Genomic DNA, 15983 nt, shown 5'->3' with positions numbered 1-15983 from the left:
AGGGCTCAGAGAAGAGCTCGAGAGGATGTGGAGGGTGAAGGTAACGGTGGTCCCCGTGGTAATCGGAGCACTAGGTGCGGTGACTCCCAAGCTAGGCGAGTGGCTCCAACAGATCCCGGGAACAACAGCAGAGATCTCTGTCCAGAAGAGCGCAGTCCTGGGAACAGCTAAGATACTGCGCAGGACCCTGAAGCTCCTAGGCCTCTGGTAGAGGACCCGAGCTTGAAGGATAAACCGCCCGCATAATGCGTGCTGGGTGTATATATACACCCAGCATGGGGCTGGACGGCCAACTGCCCCGACGTCATGACAGCGCATATTGGGAATGGCATATGCACCGATCGGTTTTCTATCGCCCATTTGCTGGAGGGCGCCCTCCGTTTGCGAGGTGCGCCTGCTGCTTGCGGCGCAGAGAAGAGAGGGCGGGGCGGCGGGGGATTTTCTGACCGGCTGGAGCAGCATCTAATAACCAACTCACAAAGTAAAACAAAATAAAAACAAACCAACAAACACGAAAACACCAGACATTATAATACAGACTTATAATTTGCACCGATGTTTTTTCGAAATTCTGTACACGAAAAGTGAGCGCGAGAGCCCTCAGTGCGCCTGCTCGCTGCTAAAGTCAAAGTAAACTTTATTGTCATCTCCGCTACATACAGTCCAGTATATAGAGAGACGAGACGACGAGGCTCCAGTTACAGCAGTGCAAGTAAACAAACAATAAGAAGAGTAAGAAAATAAATATACACTTTAGGACTCGGGGTAAAGGGATCGATAACAATTTAAAATTTACAGTTTGATGATTTAAAGTCTCACACACAAGCCATCGAAAGGGGAGGGGCCCTGCTGCTTCCAAATAGAGCACATTTCATTTATAATGTTGTAAATCCAAGCCCATTATGTATTCATTGGGTTGTGTAAAATCTCAGAAATGCACCCTAGACAAAGTGAAGCAGATGTGTCATTGGATGATGGCAGGTCATCCTGAAACAATCAGAATCAGAATACTTTATTAATCCCTAAGGAAATTATGTGGATTACAGTTGCTATCAATTAGTCATTGTCAATTGTTGATTCTTCCTGTTCTCATTGTATGACGAAGTATGATGGCTGTTTGATAGCCGTTTGCATACTATGCATAATCTCTCTCTCTTCGTGTGTGTGTTAGTGTGTGTGTGTGTGTGTATACAAGAGTTTTATGTTAATGTACAATCCTTAATATGCTTTTTGTGTGTGTGTGTGTGTGTGTGTGTGTGTGTGTGGGGGGGGGGGGGGGGGGCGCTAGAGGGAGTGTTCGCCCAGGGCGCCAAACAGGCTAGGACCGCCACTGGTTCCCACCCATGTAATTGAGCATTGGGTGGCACATCCGACATGACGTGCTTACCTTCAGGGTCATACTTCACATGAAGACCAAAATAGTTCCAAAGGCCAGATCTGAATGAGGGTGGGGGAGGGTAAATTTGCCATGTTGCAACGAGCTCAGCTTCTGTCTTGCTAGCTTCCGCTGTGCTCAGTGGATCTGCGCTCGACAGTGCAGCCTAGGTGGAGTAGTCGAACGCAGATCCACTGAGCTCTCAACACAGACAGCATCGTCAGAAGAAAAGTTAATAAAATAAATTTAAAAATTTGTATTGTTCGATAGATATGCGCACCAGCACTGTATTGAACGGTTCAATATCAATACGAATATCGTTGCACCCCTAATATATATATATATATATATATATATATATATATATATATATATATATATATATAGAGAGAGAGAGAGAGAGAGATATGTATATGTATATTTTAAATCAGTAACATAGATAAAATATTTTGGATAACAAATGAGTCACATTTTAAAACACTGTTTGAATAATCAAAGAGGCATTTTAAAGCGCAGGCTATAACAGACATGCTTACCGGGAGCAGAGAAACACGCTGTAATGTCTCTTTGGCCTAATGCTGGGCTTACACTGTGCGATTTTTTCAGTCGCGCGATTCAGCTCCTGCTCAAACTGTACGATTGACTCGCAGGGGTTAGAAGTTCATAGGTCACGATGCAGGGTCTCACACTATACGACCCGATGCTCTGATGCGACCTGAGTGCTCACACTGTGCGTCCATAAAATGAAGGTTATAACAGAAATTCTGTCGCTCGCTCTCTCTCTCTGTCTTTCACTCACACAGACACGCACACCACCACCATCAACTTTGCTAAATTGCTAATGAAAAACATTGATCAGGCAGCTGTGATTGAGCAGCAATGTAGATCCAACTATTTTCACGGTTGTTGTGGTCGTGATAATTTTGTGAGGCCACATCGAAAAGGCTCGGATGAGCTTTCCAAAGTTCTACAAGTTGTACCTCCATCGCTTGTGTCCAGATCACACGCTGCACTGCCGTGCTGCGCCGTCTTTTTCGCTGACATTTGTGTTTGCGCGTGCGCAGTGTGACAAACTGCGGTGACACCCTCACGACGGTCGCGAGGATTTCAAGCAGGTTTGAAATCCTCCCGACCAAGCGATTGATGATCGGGAGCTGGTCGTGAGGTGTTAATCGCGTCTCGTTACCCCACGTATACTACACGATGCACGACGCACGATGAAGGCCAAAATCGGGCCGATCGCCAAAACGGTCGCACGACTCAAAAATCGGCTCAAAAATCGCACAGTGTAAGCCCAGCATAAGCCACACCAGAAATGCTCTGTGCGGATAGCAAAGTTTGCGCTGTGGGAGTGTCTGGACCCTTGAACGGCAAACTTGTAAGCCCTAGTTCGGCTCCCAAAAAAGATGCTCGAGTTGTTCTTGTGTCCAACAAAAATGAGTTCTAGTATGTTTTATTTTTAATGTTACTCCGGGCTGTGTTGAACAAAGTGATTTAGCACAATTTAAATTAAAAAAATTCTCTTAAAAGTCTCTTAAATGAATGGCATCTTGACGTAGCTAGACCGGGGACTCGGTGAATGGCTTAAAAAACTAATACACTGTTTTCCATCTTGTGCACTTGAGTACACTCCAATGAAACTCGAAAAGTGGGAAAAATACACACACACACATACACACAATATGGAGATGATGACTTGGCATTTGTTAGGAAGGAGTGTAAGTATAGAGAGGAGTAATTCCTACTTCTCATTCATGTACTCTGCAATGTGCATTGTCTCGAAACTGTCCATATCTGTCCTTGTAACATGTTTATTTCTTTTCAGAATAAATGGCTGAGAAAAAAAAAAACGTCAAAGTTGAGGTAAGTGGTTACTGTTTGCCATAACTAAACAGCATTGTGGGTTTTTTTTTGTTTGTTTGTTTTATTTTTATCTGATATTAGTTTCGGAGGGTCAAATTTCTCTTTGGGACCAAGTGTCAAACGTCTGTAAAGGTCAGCTCTAATAAACAAGTCAGTCCCTGAAGCTTATTTGTCCCACAGAAGCTAATTTGGTGACAACTCAAGTCTGCGGGAATGTGTAAGGAATGTCTGATCTTAACAAACTAACTTTGTTGTTACATTACAGCAATATTTAGAAAACATTTAATGGTTGATAATGGAGCAGGATGAAGGTCAAAGGGAAAGTCCCGGTAAGCTTCCGGTTACTGGGAAAGTCCCTGCCACGCTTCTGGTCATGCTTCCATCTGACGTAGTCATCCGACTGGTCCATGCTATATCACCCTTCCAGACCCGGAGTGGTATAACGTGTTGTAGAAAAATTAGATCGATTCTCTCTCTCTCTCCTTCTCTCAATCTCTTAAAAAATAATAAACCTGTCGTAAAAGTGACTCTTAAAAAAAGAAAACTCTTTACCACAGAGGGGTAAAATAGCTTCAATAAAATTATTTGGGATGCTAAATAGGATCGAGTTCTGAATATGGGCGCGGTGCTTTTTTTAACTAAGGGTTATTTTTACACATACAAGGAGATGAGTGGGAGGTCTCTATGAAATTCTTTGCACGGTACTCTGTAGGTTACAAGCAATAGAAAGTCCTTCTTTTTTCATTACAAGCACTGGTGTAGCTTGCCTCCACCAGTGTGTGGATGTGAGAGTGAATGAATTTGAGGCGCTATATAAATTTAATCCATTATTAGTCAGATAATCTGAAAGGTATTTATTTTATTGCATCTGTAATAAGGTTAATATAAGAAAGTAAAATACATCTAAAGCTGCTATTGTAAAAAGAAATAGCCCTCAGTCTTTACCAAGAAAGTGGTTACATTTGTAGGTGAAAATGGTTATCAAGATCTTTGCCATAATATTGATGCTAATAATAGAGACTGAATCATTTAAACAATGTACTAAACAGAATTCAAACTATGAGTTCAACTCTTGTCTGTGAAAAACTAACTGCTGCGACCATTCTGTCTCTCTATGCAGCATGCGCTCTGATCTCCACTGACTCATCAGAAATCTGCTGTGTTACCCCCCTGACTTCTCATGCCCCTGGAATGACTCCCCTCCCTCTCTGATCAGAATTGTCCCTGAACTTTTCCTCAACCATCCCTCCACCGACCCCCTCCCTCTCTGGAAAAAACATAAATGTTTTTTTCTTGTCGGATTGAATTCGTCACATCAAATTAGTCACTTGCGGAGTACTTCCCCGACCGGATGCAGTTCATCACGCATACGGATCAAATAAGTCACACATCTGGATTCGATTAGTCACTTCCGGAGTACTTCCGATAAGGTCAAAAGGTCAAGGCTAGGGTCATCAATCAAATTTTGACACAAGGTGTACTGTTACTTTTTTCACGTGCTGTATATGGCTTTGGTTCCTCATTTGAAGGAATTGAAGTGCGTCCCCAAGAATGACAAATAGATTGTGGATAAATGTTTACAGAGTTTTTTGTTAGCATGAATGTTCAAGATGTTCAATAAACATGCTAAGTGCGTATATTTTCCCTTTTTTCTCGAGTCTGTTTGTTCATGCAAAATGAAATGTGATTAATATAGAATAAAACTGAATGATATTTAATTGTGAATAATCAAAATTAATCCACAGTAACCCTGTGATGAATAAAATTAAACATTTTAATTGTTTGATAGCACTAATATACATGGTGGGCCATTTATATGGATACACCGTAATAACATGGGAATGGTTGGTGATATTAAAGTCCTGTTTGTGGCACATTAGTATATGTGAGGGGGCAGACTCTTCAAGATGGGTGGTGACCATGTTGGCCATTTAGAAGTCGGCCATCTTGGACACAACTTTTGTTTTTTCAATAGGAAGAGGGCCATGTGACACATCAAACTTATTGGTAATGTCTCAAGAAAAACAATAGTGTGCTTGGTTTCAACATAACTTTATTCTTTCATGAGTTATTTACAAGTTTCTGACTACTTATAAAATGTGTTCAATGTGCTGCCCATTGTGTTGGATTGTCAATGCAACCCTCTTCTTTTGTTGCCAAAACCTGACGGGAACAAACCAGACGAGGTGAAATCCTGGGGAGGAAACAAAACTCCTTACAGTCACCAGAAATAAACCAACGGCTCCAGCAGGCAGGGGCAGAATTACAGACTCTCCAAAAAACGTCAATACTCCGACACTAGTTGTCAGCTGGTGATCAGCTGATCACGGGGTCGGGTTTAAAAGAGAGACACCACCCACCTGTTCGCCACTCAGACATCATTCTCTTCATGTCAGGAGCTCCGAAACTCTGCCGACGTCAGTCTCCGCCTGATTCAGCAACCGTGAGTGTTTTTCCCTTCGATCCTCTTTTTCATCCCGGCTCCGCTCGCTGTCTGTCTGTAACGACAGTTCCGAAGCCACGCTTCGTGCACTGATCGTTACTAGAATAACTGCGTGTCTGTTCCAACCCACCGCTAACCTAGCCGCGTTTGGGTCTAGCCAGCACGCCACACGGGCACGCCGACCTACTGTGTGCAACTCGCCCCGTTGTGACAGGATGTCTGAGCCGACTATAGACCCAGCGGAATTCGAACGGCTGAAAGCCGAAGTGCTATATCTTCGCGGTGTGGTAGATCGGATGTGCACAAAAATGGAGTCCCTCACCGAAACTGTCCTCCAACTTTCCACTTCCGTCACCTCGCTGCAACATCAGCCAGCGCCGGTGAGCGCGGAGCCCCGGATCGGACTGCCAGACAAGTGGAACGGAGTTGATGGCCGGCCTGATGGTTTGCTTGCCACTTTAGACATGCTGTTCGAGTGTCAGCCCACTAAATACACCACCGCCCGTGCAAAGGTACTGCTAACCTCTCTCTTGTCTGGCCAGGCTCAGGAATGGGCCGCGGCTCTCTACTACAACAAATCGGCAGCTTGCAATGACTATGCCCTGTTTGTGGAGGAATTAACTTCCACTTCGCTCCCCCGAGCAGCGAAGTGGAAGTGGAGTCACAGCTGCTTCATCTACGCCAAGGCAGTCGACCCGTCTGCCACTTTGCCTCTCAATTCCGTACCCTGGCCGCTAAGCTACAATGGGGAGATGCTTCTCTGCGCTCTATTTTTCTGGAGGGACTGGCTGATTACATCCGAGATGAGATGACCGGCCGTGAGCCCCCAAAAACCTTGGATGAGGCCGTGGACTTCGCCCTGAAGATCGACCAATGAGTCGCCACACCCCTCGGGCCTTAAAACCCTTCCAGCCTCAGAGGACCACGTCTTTGCGGCCACCTCCCCCCTCTGATGGAGCCACTGCTAGCCCAAGCAGTACATCCAGCGAGGAGCCCATGCAGCTGGGTGGACTCCCCAAAGAGGAGAAAGAGAGACGCTGGCGTGAGGGTCTCTGCGCCTACTGTGGATCAGCTTGACACCGTCGTCCCCAGTGCCCGCTACATCCGGGAAACGACGACGCCAGGTAGACTGCGGGGGAGTCCCACCTGGCCCTTCCCACTCCTCTGACCCCTCTCGTTTCCTGTTACCAGTAATATTTCACCTGACACACCAACAGTTCTCATCTGAAGCCCTCCTGGACACCGGAGCCGCTGAGAACTTCATCGATCAAAAACTAGCCACTCGACTTCGCATTCCGTTGACTTCCGTCGATCGATTTCTCCCGGTGACCTCAATAGATGGGCGACCACTCCAACCCTACCCGATCCAGTTCCAGACCCAGCCAATCCGCATGTCTATCGGGGATCATCAGGAGGAGATCCGGTTTCTAGTAGTCTCGGCCACTTCCTCTCCTCTCATCCTCGGATACCCCTGGTTCCGTCAACATGACCCCCACGTCTCCTGGTCTTCCTGCCAGATCCTGGACTGGGGTCCCCGGTGTCCACGCCGCTGCCTTCTCTTCCGGACTGAAAAGTCAGAAGAGGCGTCACCCCCGGAGCCCATTGATCTGGATAAGATCCCTCCGGCTTACCATGACCTATCTGAGGTCTTCAGTAAGAGGCGAGCTTCTACTCTCCCTCCACATCGTTCCTACGACATGGCCATCGAGCTCCTCCCGGGAGCGGTCCCTCCTCGTGGTCGCCTGTTCTCGCTGTCACCCGCAGAGGATAAAGCCATGGAGGAGTACGTTGCTGAGGCTCTCCAACAGGGCTTCATTCGCCCTTCTACCTCCCCTGCAGCTGCGGGATTCTTCTCTGTCAAAAAGAAAGATGGCGGGCTCCGCCCCTGTATAGACTACCGGGGCTTGAATAAAATCACTGTCAAGAACCGCCATCCTCTCCCTCTGCTATCCACCGCACTCGATTCCCTCTCCCAGGCCTGCATCTTCACCAAACTAGACCTACGCAGCGCCTACAATTTGGTGCGGATTAGGGAAGGGGACGAATGGAAGACAGCCTTCATCACCCCTAACGGGCACTGGGAGTATCTGGTGATGCCCTTCGGCCTCTGCAACAGCCCTGCTGTCTTCCAACATCTGATCAACGATGTCTTGCGGGATATGCTAGGCCGGTGGGTGTTTGCTTATCTAGATGACATCTTGATCTACTCCCGCACCGAAGTGGACCATATTCGCCATGTGCGGGCCGTGCTGAGCAGGCTGCTCGAGTACCAGCTGTTCTGCAAACTGGAGAAGTGTGCTTTCCATCAGCGGTCCACCACCTTCCTGGGCTTCACCATCTCCTCCAATGGCCTGACCATGGACCCGCAAAAGGTCCAAGCCATGACCCAGTGGCCTCAGCCCTCCAGCCTTAAGCAGCTACAGAGCTTCCTGGGCTTTGCCAATTTCTATCGGTGCTTTATCCGCAATTTCAGCACCATTGTCGCCCCACTGACATCCCTCACCAAACCAGCTAACCTGCCCAAGCCCTTCTGCCTCTCCCCAGGTGCGAAACAGGCATTCCGAGACCTTATCCGCTGGTTCACTACGGCTCCCGTCCTGCTCCACCCTGATCCTGCCAGAGATTTTGTGGTGGAGGTGGATGCCTCCAATGTTGGCGCGGGCTGGGAGGCTCTATGTACCATCCCGGTGCCATCAGGAGGCCTTGCTCTGGGCTCACTCCTCCCCGCTCTCTGGTCACCCGGGGTCCGACAGGACCCTCCAGCTCCTCCGTCGTGCCTTCTGGTGGCCCTTCATGACTCGGGACGTCCGTGACTTCGTTTCCGCCTGCGACACAAGTCCTCCACTCAGCCGCCCGCTGGCGACCTTCACCTTCTCCCTGTGCCGAGACGTCCCTGGTCCCATGTCGGCCTTGACTTTGTTACCGGCCTCCCATCCGTGGACGGTCTTGACACCATCCTCACCTTTGTGGACCGGTTTTCTAAGGCGGTGCACTTGGTCGCTCTGGCCGGCCTCCCTTCCGCCAAACGGACGGCCGAGCTCCTCCTGGACCATGTCGTCCGGCTTCACTTATTCCCCAAGGACATAGTCTCCGATCGGGGGCCCCAGTTCACCGCCAGGTTCTGGAAAGCCTTTTGCCGCCTGATTGGAGCATCTCCCAGCCTCTCGTCCGGTTATCACCCTCAGACCAATGGGCAGGTTGAACGGACCAATCAACAGTTGGGGCGCTTCTTAAGGTGCTTCGTCTCCGCCCAACCGTCGCTTTGGCCTCGTTACCTGGTGTGGGCTGAGCTGTCTCATAACCTTCACGTCTCTTCAGCCACCAGTCTCTCGCCCTTTGAGGTCTATCATGGTTTTCATCCTCTTATCTTCAGCCATCAGGAGGCGGGGGTTGACGTACCTGCTGCTGAACGGATGTTCCGCCACTGCCGACAGGCCTGGATCAAGGCGCGGGCTGCCATTTCCCGGGCCAACGCTCTGTACACCCGGCAGCATCGTCGCCGCCACCGCCCGGGTCATCCCTTCCGGCCGGGGGATCGCTTCTGGCTCTCCACAAGGCACCTGCGGCTGCGCACCGAGTCCAAGAAGCTCACTCCCAGGTTCGTCGGCCCGTACGAAGTCGCTGCCTGGCTCAACCCCGTGACTTACCGTCTCCGGCTTCCGCCCGCCATGAAGGTCCATCCGGTTTTCCACGTCTCGCAGCTTAAACGGCATGTCACTTCCTCGCTGGCGCCCCCCTCCCGGGCCCCGCCCCCGCCCAGGTTCGTCGATGGGGGTCCTGTCTACGCTGTCCGGCGGATCTTGGACTCCCGTCCCCGGGGTCAGGGGGTCCAGTATTTGGTGGACTGGGCTGGCTACGGTCCTGATGAGCGCTCCTGGGTGCTGTCCCGCTTCATCTTGGATCCTTCCCTGATCTCGGATTTCCGTCGCCGCTGTCCTGGCCCGTCGGGTGCCGGTCCTCGGAGGGGGGGGGGTTCCTGTCAGCCGGTGATCAGCTGATCACGGGGTCGGGTTTAAAAGAGAGACACCACCCACCTGTTCGCCGCTCAGACATCATTCTCTTCATGTCAGGAGCTCCGAAACTCTGCTGACGTCAGTCTCCGCCTGATTCAGCAACCGTGAGTGTTTTTCCCTTCAATCCTCTTTTTCATCCCGGCTCCGCTCGCTGTCTGTCTGTAACGACAGTTCCGAAGCCATGCTTCGTGCACTGATCGTTACTAGAATAACTGCGTGTCTGTTCCAACCCACTGCTAGCCTAACCGCGTTTGGGTCTAGCCAGCACGCCACACGGGCATGCCGACCTACTGTGTGCAACTCGCCCCGTTGTGACACTAGTCTTCTGTCAGGTAGCTCCTAAAGAACATTTCTGAAGAATGCATCTGATGAGTAACAGGTGTGCCAGGTTCAGTGACTCACTGCCCCGCCTACCTATACAAAGAGGGAGGCACCAAAAAACACACACAGACAAAAACACCACACAACCAGCTCCTAACAGGTGCTGCACATCTCATATCTTCACACCATAGACAATTGCCTTCAGATGACCCCAAAGATAAATGTCTAAGGGGGTCAGATCGGGAGACCTTGGAGGCCATTCAATTGGCCCACGACGACCAATCCACTTTCCAGGAAACTGTTCATCTAGGAATGCTCGGACCTGGCACCCATAATGTTGTGGTGCACCATCTTACTGGAAAAACTCAGGGAACGTGCCAGCAGGGCCGGCCCGTGGCATAGGCCGTATAGGCAAATGCTAAGGGCGCCGTCCATCAGGGGGCGCCACGCCAGTGCCACAAATGTTGAAAAAAAAAAAATTGGTACTATTATTTCTAATTACAAAAAATAATCCCACGTTGATTAAAATGCAAAGTAAAGCTTATTTAATAGAAATATTATTTGTTACAACATTACGCCCCCCCCTCCCCGCACGGTGCGCCCCCTCCCTTCCCGTATCATGGTTCCTTTTGGACGTCACCACATCAAAAAATCAACACAAGATGTCAAAACGGCCAAACTGTCAGGTGCCCAGGGAAGAAAAAAGAGAAAAGAAGAGGAGGAGAAACGAGAAAAAGACAGAGGTAGGTAGCGTTAGCCTACATGAAATTATTTGTCTGAATGTGATAGTAACCTAAATTTTTAGCATTAAGCTAATGTTACATGATTCGCTAATTGCTAATCAATAAATAGCTAGTTAACTGTTTTAACGTCAGTTAATATTGTGGAGGGGGCTAAATTGTTATGGAAAATAATAATGTAACGTTAGGTAATTACAGCACTCCCACCTTTCCCACCATTCCTCATTTGTATTAATCTTTTAAGCAGGTGTTTTTTGTTTACATTGTTATTGCCTTCTGGTTAGCTAACGTTTACCCTGCAGGTAATAGTCACTTTTCCACCCCTGTATATATTATAGTTGTAAGCCTAGTTGTTAAAGTGCACATCATTAATGTTAATTAAGCAATATCACATGAGAGGGAATGCTGTTTTTTAATATGAGCACTGCTGTGATTCGGTCAAAGATAATCATAACATAACATTCTCATATGATATTATACTGTTACTTTGCATTCTGCTATTCAGCATTTCACTGTAATGATGACAATAAATTGAATCTAATCTAATTTGCATATCAGTTAACATCATACATATATCTCTTTGGTTTTTCATTTATATTATATCATTTCATTTTATTCCTGGAATCCTATTTTATTCCTATGTTTTTATTATTAGACTTTAATACTCAGTGGTGTCACATACTCCTCTCTTCAGATGCACTGTTGAAGTTTCTAAATCCCACCCCTGGGCCATCTACCACATCTACCGCTGCTGCCTCCACTTCAGCAGCACAACCCACCAGTGATGCAGCAGCATCAAGCGGTGTTATTGTATTTCATATATTCATTTTTTATTTTTTGTATTCATTTATTTATTCATATTTTTTTTATCTTGTTAATTATTCTGATTGTGAATTTGCTTTCTTTAAGTAAAAAAAAAAAGGTCAAAGACAAAGCTATTCGGTTTCTTGTGAGTAATTACACTACACTGCCGATGTAGGGGGGCACCACCTAAAATCTTGCCTAGGGCGCCAGATTGGTTAGGGCCGGGCCTGCGTGCCAGCTTCAGTGCATAAAGAGGGAAACACATCATCATGTAGCAATTTCAATGGCCTTGACGTTTCCATTGATGAAGAATGGACCCACTATCATTGTACCCCATATACCACACCAAACCATCACTTTTGTTGTTCCAACAGTCTTGGAGGGATCCATCCAATGTGGGTTAGTGTCAGACCAATAGCGGTGGTTTTGTTTGTTAACTTCACCATTCACATAAACGTTTGCCTCATCACTCAACAAAATATTCTGTGTGAACTGAGGGTCCTGTTCCAATTTTTGTTTTGCCCATTCTGCAAATTCTGTGCGCCGATCTGGGTCATCCTCGTTGAGATGCTGCAGTAGCTGGAGTTTGTAAGTGTGCCATTTGTGAGTAGCTAATATCCGCTGAAGGGATGTTCGACTATTGCCACTCTCCAGTGACATGCGGCGAGTGCTACACTGTGGGCTCTCGCTAGGACAGCCACTGATGTTTCTTCATTAGTGACAGTTTTCTTGCGTCCATATTTTGGCAAATCCAACACTGAACCAGTTTCACGGAACTTAGCAAGCAGTTTGCTAACTGTAGCATGGAAGATGGGTGGTCTCGTAGGGTGTCTTGCATCAGTGTTGGGTGTAATGCGTTACTAAGTAACGCGTTACTGTAATTAAATTACTTTTTCACTGAAAAAGTAGAGTAACTAATTACTGTTCATTTTTAGGTATTTTAATTACAGTTTACTTACAATGTACTTGTGTTACATTGTAACATAATTAAACTTGCTGAATATCATTATTTAATTTCAATGATTTATCTTCTAAACGTAGAAGTAAACTCTGCCGCTTTAACATCGTTGTAGTGCAGGTGCACGTCATTTCGCGCCAGTTTGCTGCATAGTTGTATTCTAAAGCGGAAGATGTCGGACTCGGCTGAAGCGTGTGGCTGTTTTATGAAACTGACATATTCCTGTCTCTTCACTTTTCTGAAATGAGAGCATAGACGAACACTTCTGAGTGATCCTTGTTCATCATCCATGGATAACACCGCGGCAACTCCAGCTAAGCAGGCAAAACTTGATTTTACTTCAGCAGCACAGAAAGCGTCTGAAGGTGAGCTTGAAAAAGTTTGCAGGCTACATTGTGGAAGACATGCTACTGCTGCATACTGTAGAGTCTCCATCTTTAAAAAAATGTATAACTTACCCAACACTGCTTGCATTGAAATCTGCTGCAATGACCCAGTTACTGCGTTCACCAGATATCAACACAATTTCCATCCGCTCCTCACATTTTATCCTCTTCGACATGTCAATGGCTGTGAACAAAGAGAAACTTGTAAATATCTCATGGAAGAATAAAGTTATGTTGAAACCAAGCACACCATTGTTTTTCTGGTGACATTACCAATAAGTTTGATGTGTCACATGGCCCTCTTCCTATTGAAAAAAACAAAAGTTATGTCCAAGATGGCCGACTTCTAAATGGCCACCATGGTCACCACCCATCTTAAGAAGTTTTCCCCCTCACATATACTAATGTGCCACAAACAGGACTTTAATATCACCAACCATTCCCATGTTATTACGGTGTTTCCATATAAATGGCCTACCCTGTATATTATATATGAGTGTATACTTACCTATTAGTACAGTATATAGGTTTTGTATTTCACAGGAGAGAACCTGTGTTAAAAGCCTGAAGAAAACTATTCAAATTCTCTTTGAATTTAAGCATACATTCATTGTGTTTATTCTGCATTTACTTCATTATATTGCATGAATGTCTGTTACAAGCTTAAACATACAGTTAAAAAATGTCATTGCAACCAGGCTATTGATCGTGGCTCAAGAGTTGGCAGTTCGTCTTGTAATCGGAAGGTTGCCGGTTCGAGCCCTGGCTCCGACAGTCTCGGTCGTTGTGTCCTTGGGCAAGACACTTCACCCTTTGCCTACTGGTGGTGGTCAGAGGGACCGACAGCCTCGCCTCTGTCAGTGCACCCCAAGGCAGCTGTGGCTACAATGTAGCTTGCCATCACCAGTGTGTGAATGGGTGGATGACTGGATGTAGTGTAAAGCGCTTTGGGGTTCATAGGGACTAAGTAAAGCAATATACTAATACAGGCCATTTACCATTTATATACACAAACTTCTCTTTATAAAACAGGTCTGAAAGCATCACTTGACAGGCTTCAGCTGGAGTATGTAGACATCGTTTTTGCGAATCGACCAGATCCCAATACACCTATTGAAGGTATGTGGATACTAATCCTCCTACCCACTACAGGGCTAGTGTTATAGCCCTTATTTAAATAAACGTCATCATTGTTTGTCTGCTTGCCCATATAGCATTTTATACCATTCTTTTGATATTCACTTACAAAGGTCAGATATAGAGCGCATGCTTTGCATGTATGAGGTCCTGGGTTCAATCCCCAGCATCTCCAGTTTTATAGGGTCAAGGATAGCTCGGTAGGTAGAGTGGTGGCCCCATGATCAGAAGGTCAAGGGTTCAAATCCACTGACTGGCTACCTTGAGCAAGGTACCGTCCCTACACACTGCTCCCCGGGCGCCCAGTGGCTGCCAGTGCTTCACCCACGGGGATCAATGAAGTATACATTAAAAGAGACAAGGCAAAAATAGAAATTGGATAAATAATGTGTTGATAAAATAAATACATTCAAAATAATTTTCTAAGTAAATGAATAAATAAACTGTTATAAAATGTAAATAAAGTGCAAATGAATTATAGCCTTATAATCTGTGAGTGAATCTAAAAGATGCTTCAGCAGTACACCTTTTTTTCATTGGCAGAACCAGAAGTTACTCTTTATATTTGAGACAAATGAACAACAATAAACATTCACAACAGTCCATTTTTTGGCAAGCTGTAACTGCTCTTTAATATTCACCTCCTAAAGAAACATTTGAGCCTGCCTCTGAGACACGATAAGTAGTGATGTGCGATACCACTGATTTCCTTTCCGATACCAAGTAATATTCAGGGTGGTATCGACGATACTGATCCGATACCGATACTTTGTACAAAAACTAATTTTATTTATTGTATCTCAAATTATAGCATCATAATGATTACAGGACATCAGATTACTTGTTCTTATCACTTAATAATGCAGAGTTCATCATATAGAAATAAAAAAACGGAAGTTGTGCGCATTTTGAACACCTTGCCTGCCTGCAGCACTAAAGAACTCCGTGAGAGACGTCTGTCTCGCCCTAGCAGCACCTGTCCCTGTCCTCCTCTTCAGTTCGCCTCAACATACGCTCGTCATATTCTGTGATATGATTTACTGTGAGGTGTTTGACAAGGTTAGTGATGTTGCCACAACCATACATGCCAACCCTGCTGATTTTTCCAGGAGAATCCCGAATTTCAGTGTCCCCCCCCGAAAATCTCCCGGAGCCACCATTCTCCCAAATTTCTCCTGATTTTCCACCTGGACAACAAAGTTGAAAAACCATGTTGCAGAATTCATAGCGCGGCCCAGCCAATTCCAGTTTCCACCAATGGCGGCAGCTACTTAGTTTTAATATTACTCTTATTTCTCTTTCTGGGTCGCAAAAAAACTTTTAACATATTTTCAAGTGAGAATGTAGCTGTGTAAACTTCAAATATCTGAGGCGATCGACACATCGTTTTCAAACCCCCGTGGTCTTTCATTACTCGGGTTAAACATGATATATAAGTCACTAAACACTAAATTGTAAGTGTTGTTGCCATTGCACATTGCACTTTTTTCGATGGAATATCTAGGTTGTTTTATCAGGCTTATATTATATTATAGTATTTTTTTAATGAGTGTACGTGATGTGTTGGTTGTATGTTTGTTGTTTGTTTTGACATACTGCGAATCAATTTCCCATCAGGGACAATAAAGTTACCATTGACCATTGACCATTGACTTTGATAACTTCAAAATGTTATTGTTTGGCCTTTTCAGTGTTTTATTTGTTCGTGAGTAAATCGGTTTGGCTGCGTTATTAGATTAGATTCAATTAAATTAAACTTTATTAAATTTAATTTAATAAATTTAGGAGGGTTCCTCCGAGGTTTTCACACAGCTGAATAAACGTCAAACAGAAAACTAATTAAACGTAAAAGTGTGAGATGGTCGAGAGTTTACGTCAGCGCCCTGTTATATTTTAGATAGCAAGGAGCAGACGGCAGAGTTTCACTCCACCGAGGGAGCTTG

The 15983-nt window shown here is 45.9% G+C and overlaps 1 protein-coding gene across 1 annotated transcript in view; it reads left to right on the top strand.

The window, feature by feature from the left end:
• LOC308407823 (voltage-gated potassium channel subunit beta-2-like) overlaps positions 1 to 15983 on the top strand; it is a gene marked incomplete at both ends in the record, with an annotated part of 254708 nt that overhangs the window by 137622 nt on the left and 101103 nt on the right. Inside the window, one exon of the mRNA XM_080899720.1 lies at positions 13936 to 14022. Coding sequence (XP_080755846.1) covers positions 13936 to 14022 — 87 coding nt within the window. The remainder of the gene's footprint in view (positions 1 to 13935; positions 14023 to 15983) is intronic.

This window comes from Rhamphochromis sp. 'chilingali' (assembly GCF_963969265.1).
Source record: "Rhamphochromis sp. 'chilingali' genome assembly, chromosome: 12".
Lineage (NCBI taxonomy): Eukaryota > Metazoa > Chordata > Actinopteri > Cichliformes > Cichlidae > Rhamphochromis > Rhamphochromis sp. 'chilingali'.
The sequence above is the reverse complement of the archived record's forward strand: the minus strand, read 5'-3'. Positions and strand labels throughout refer to the sequence as shown.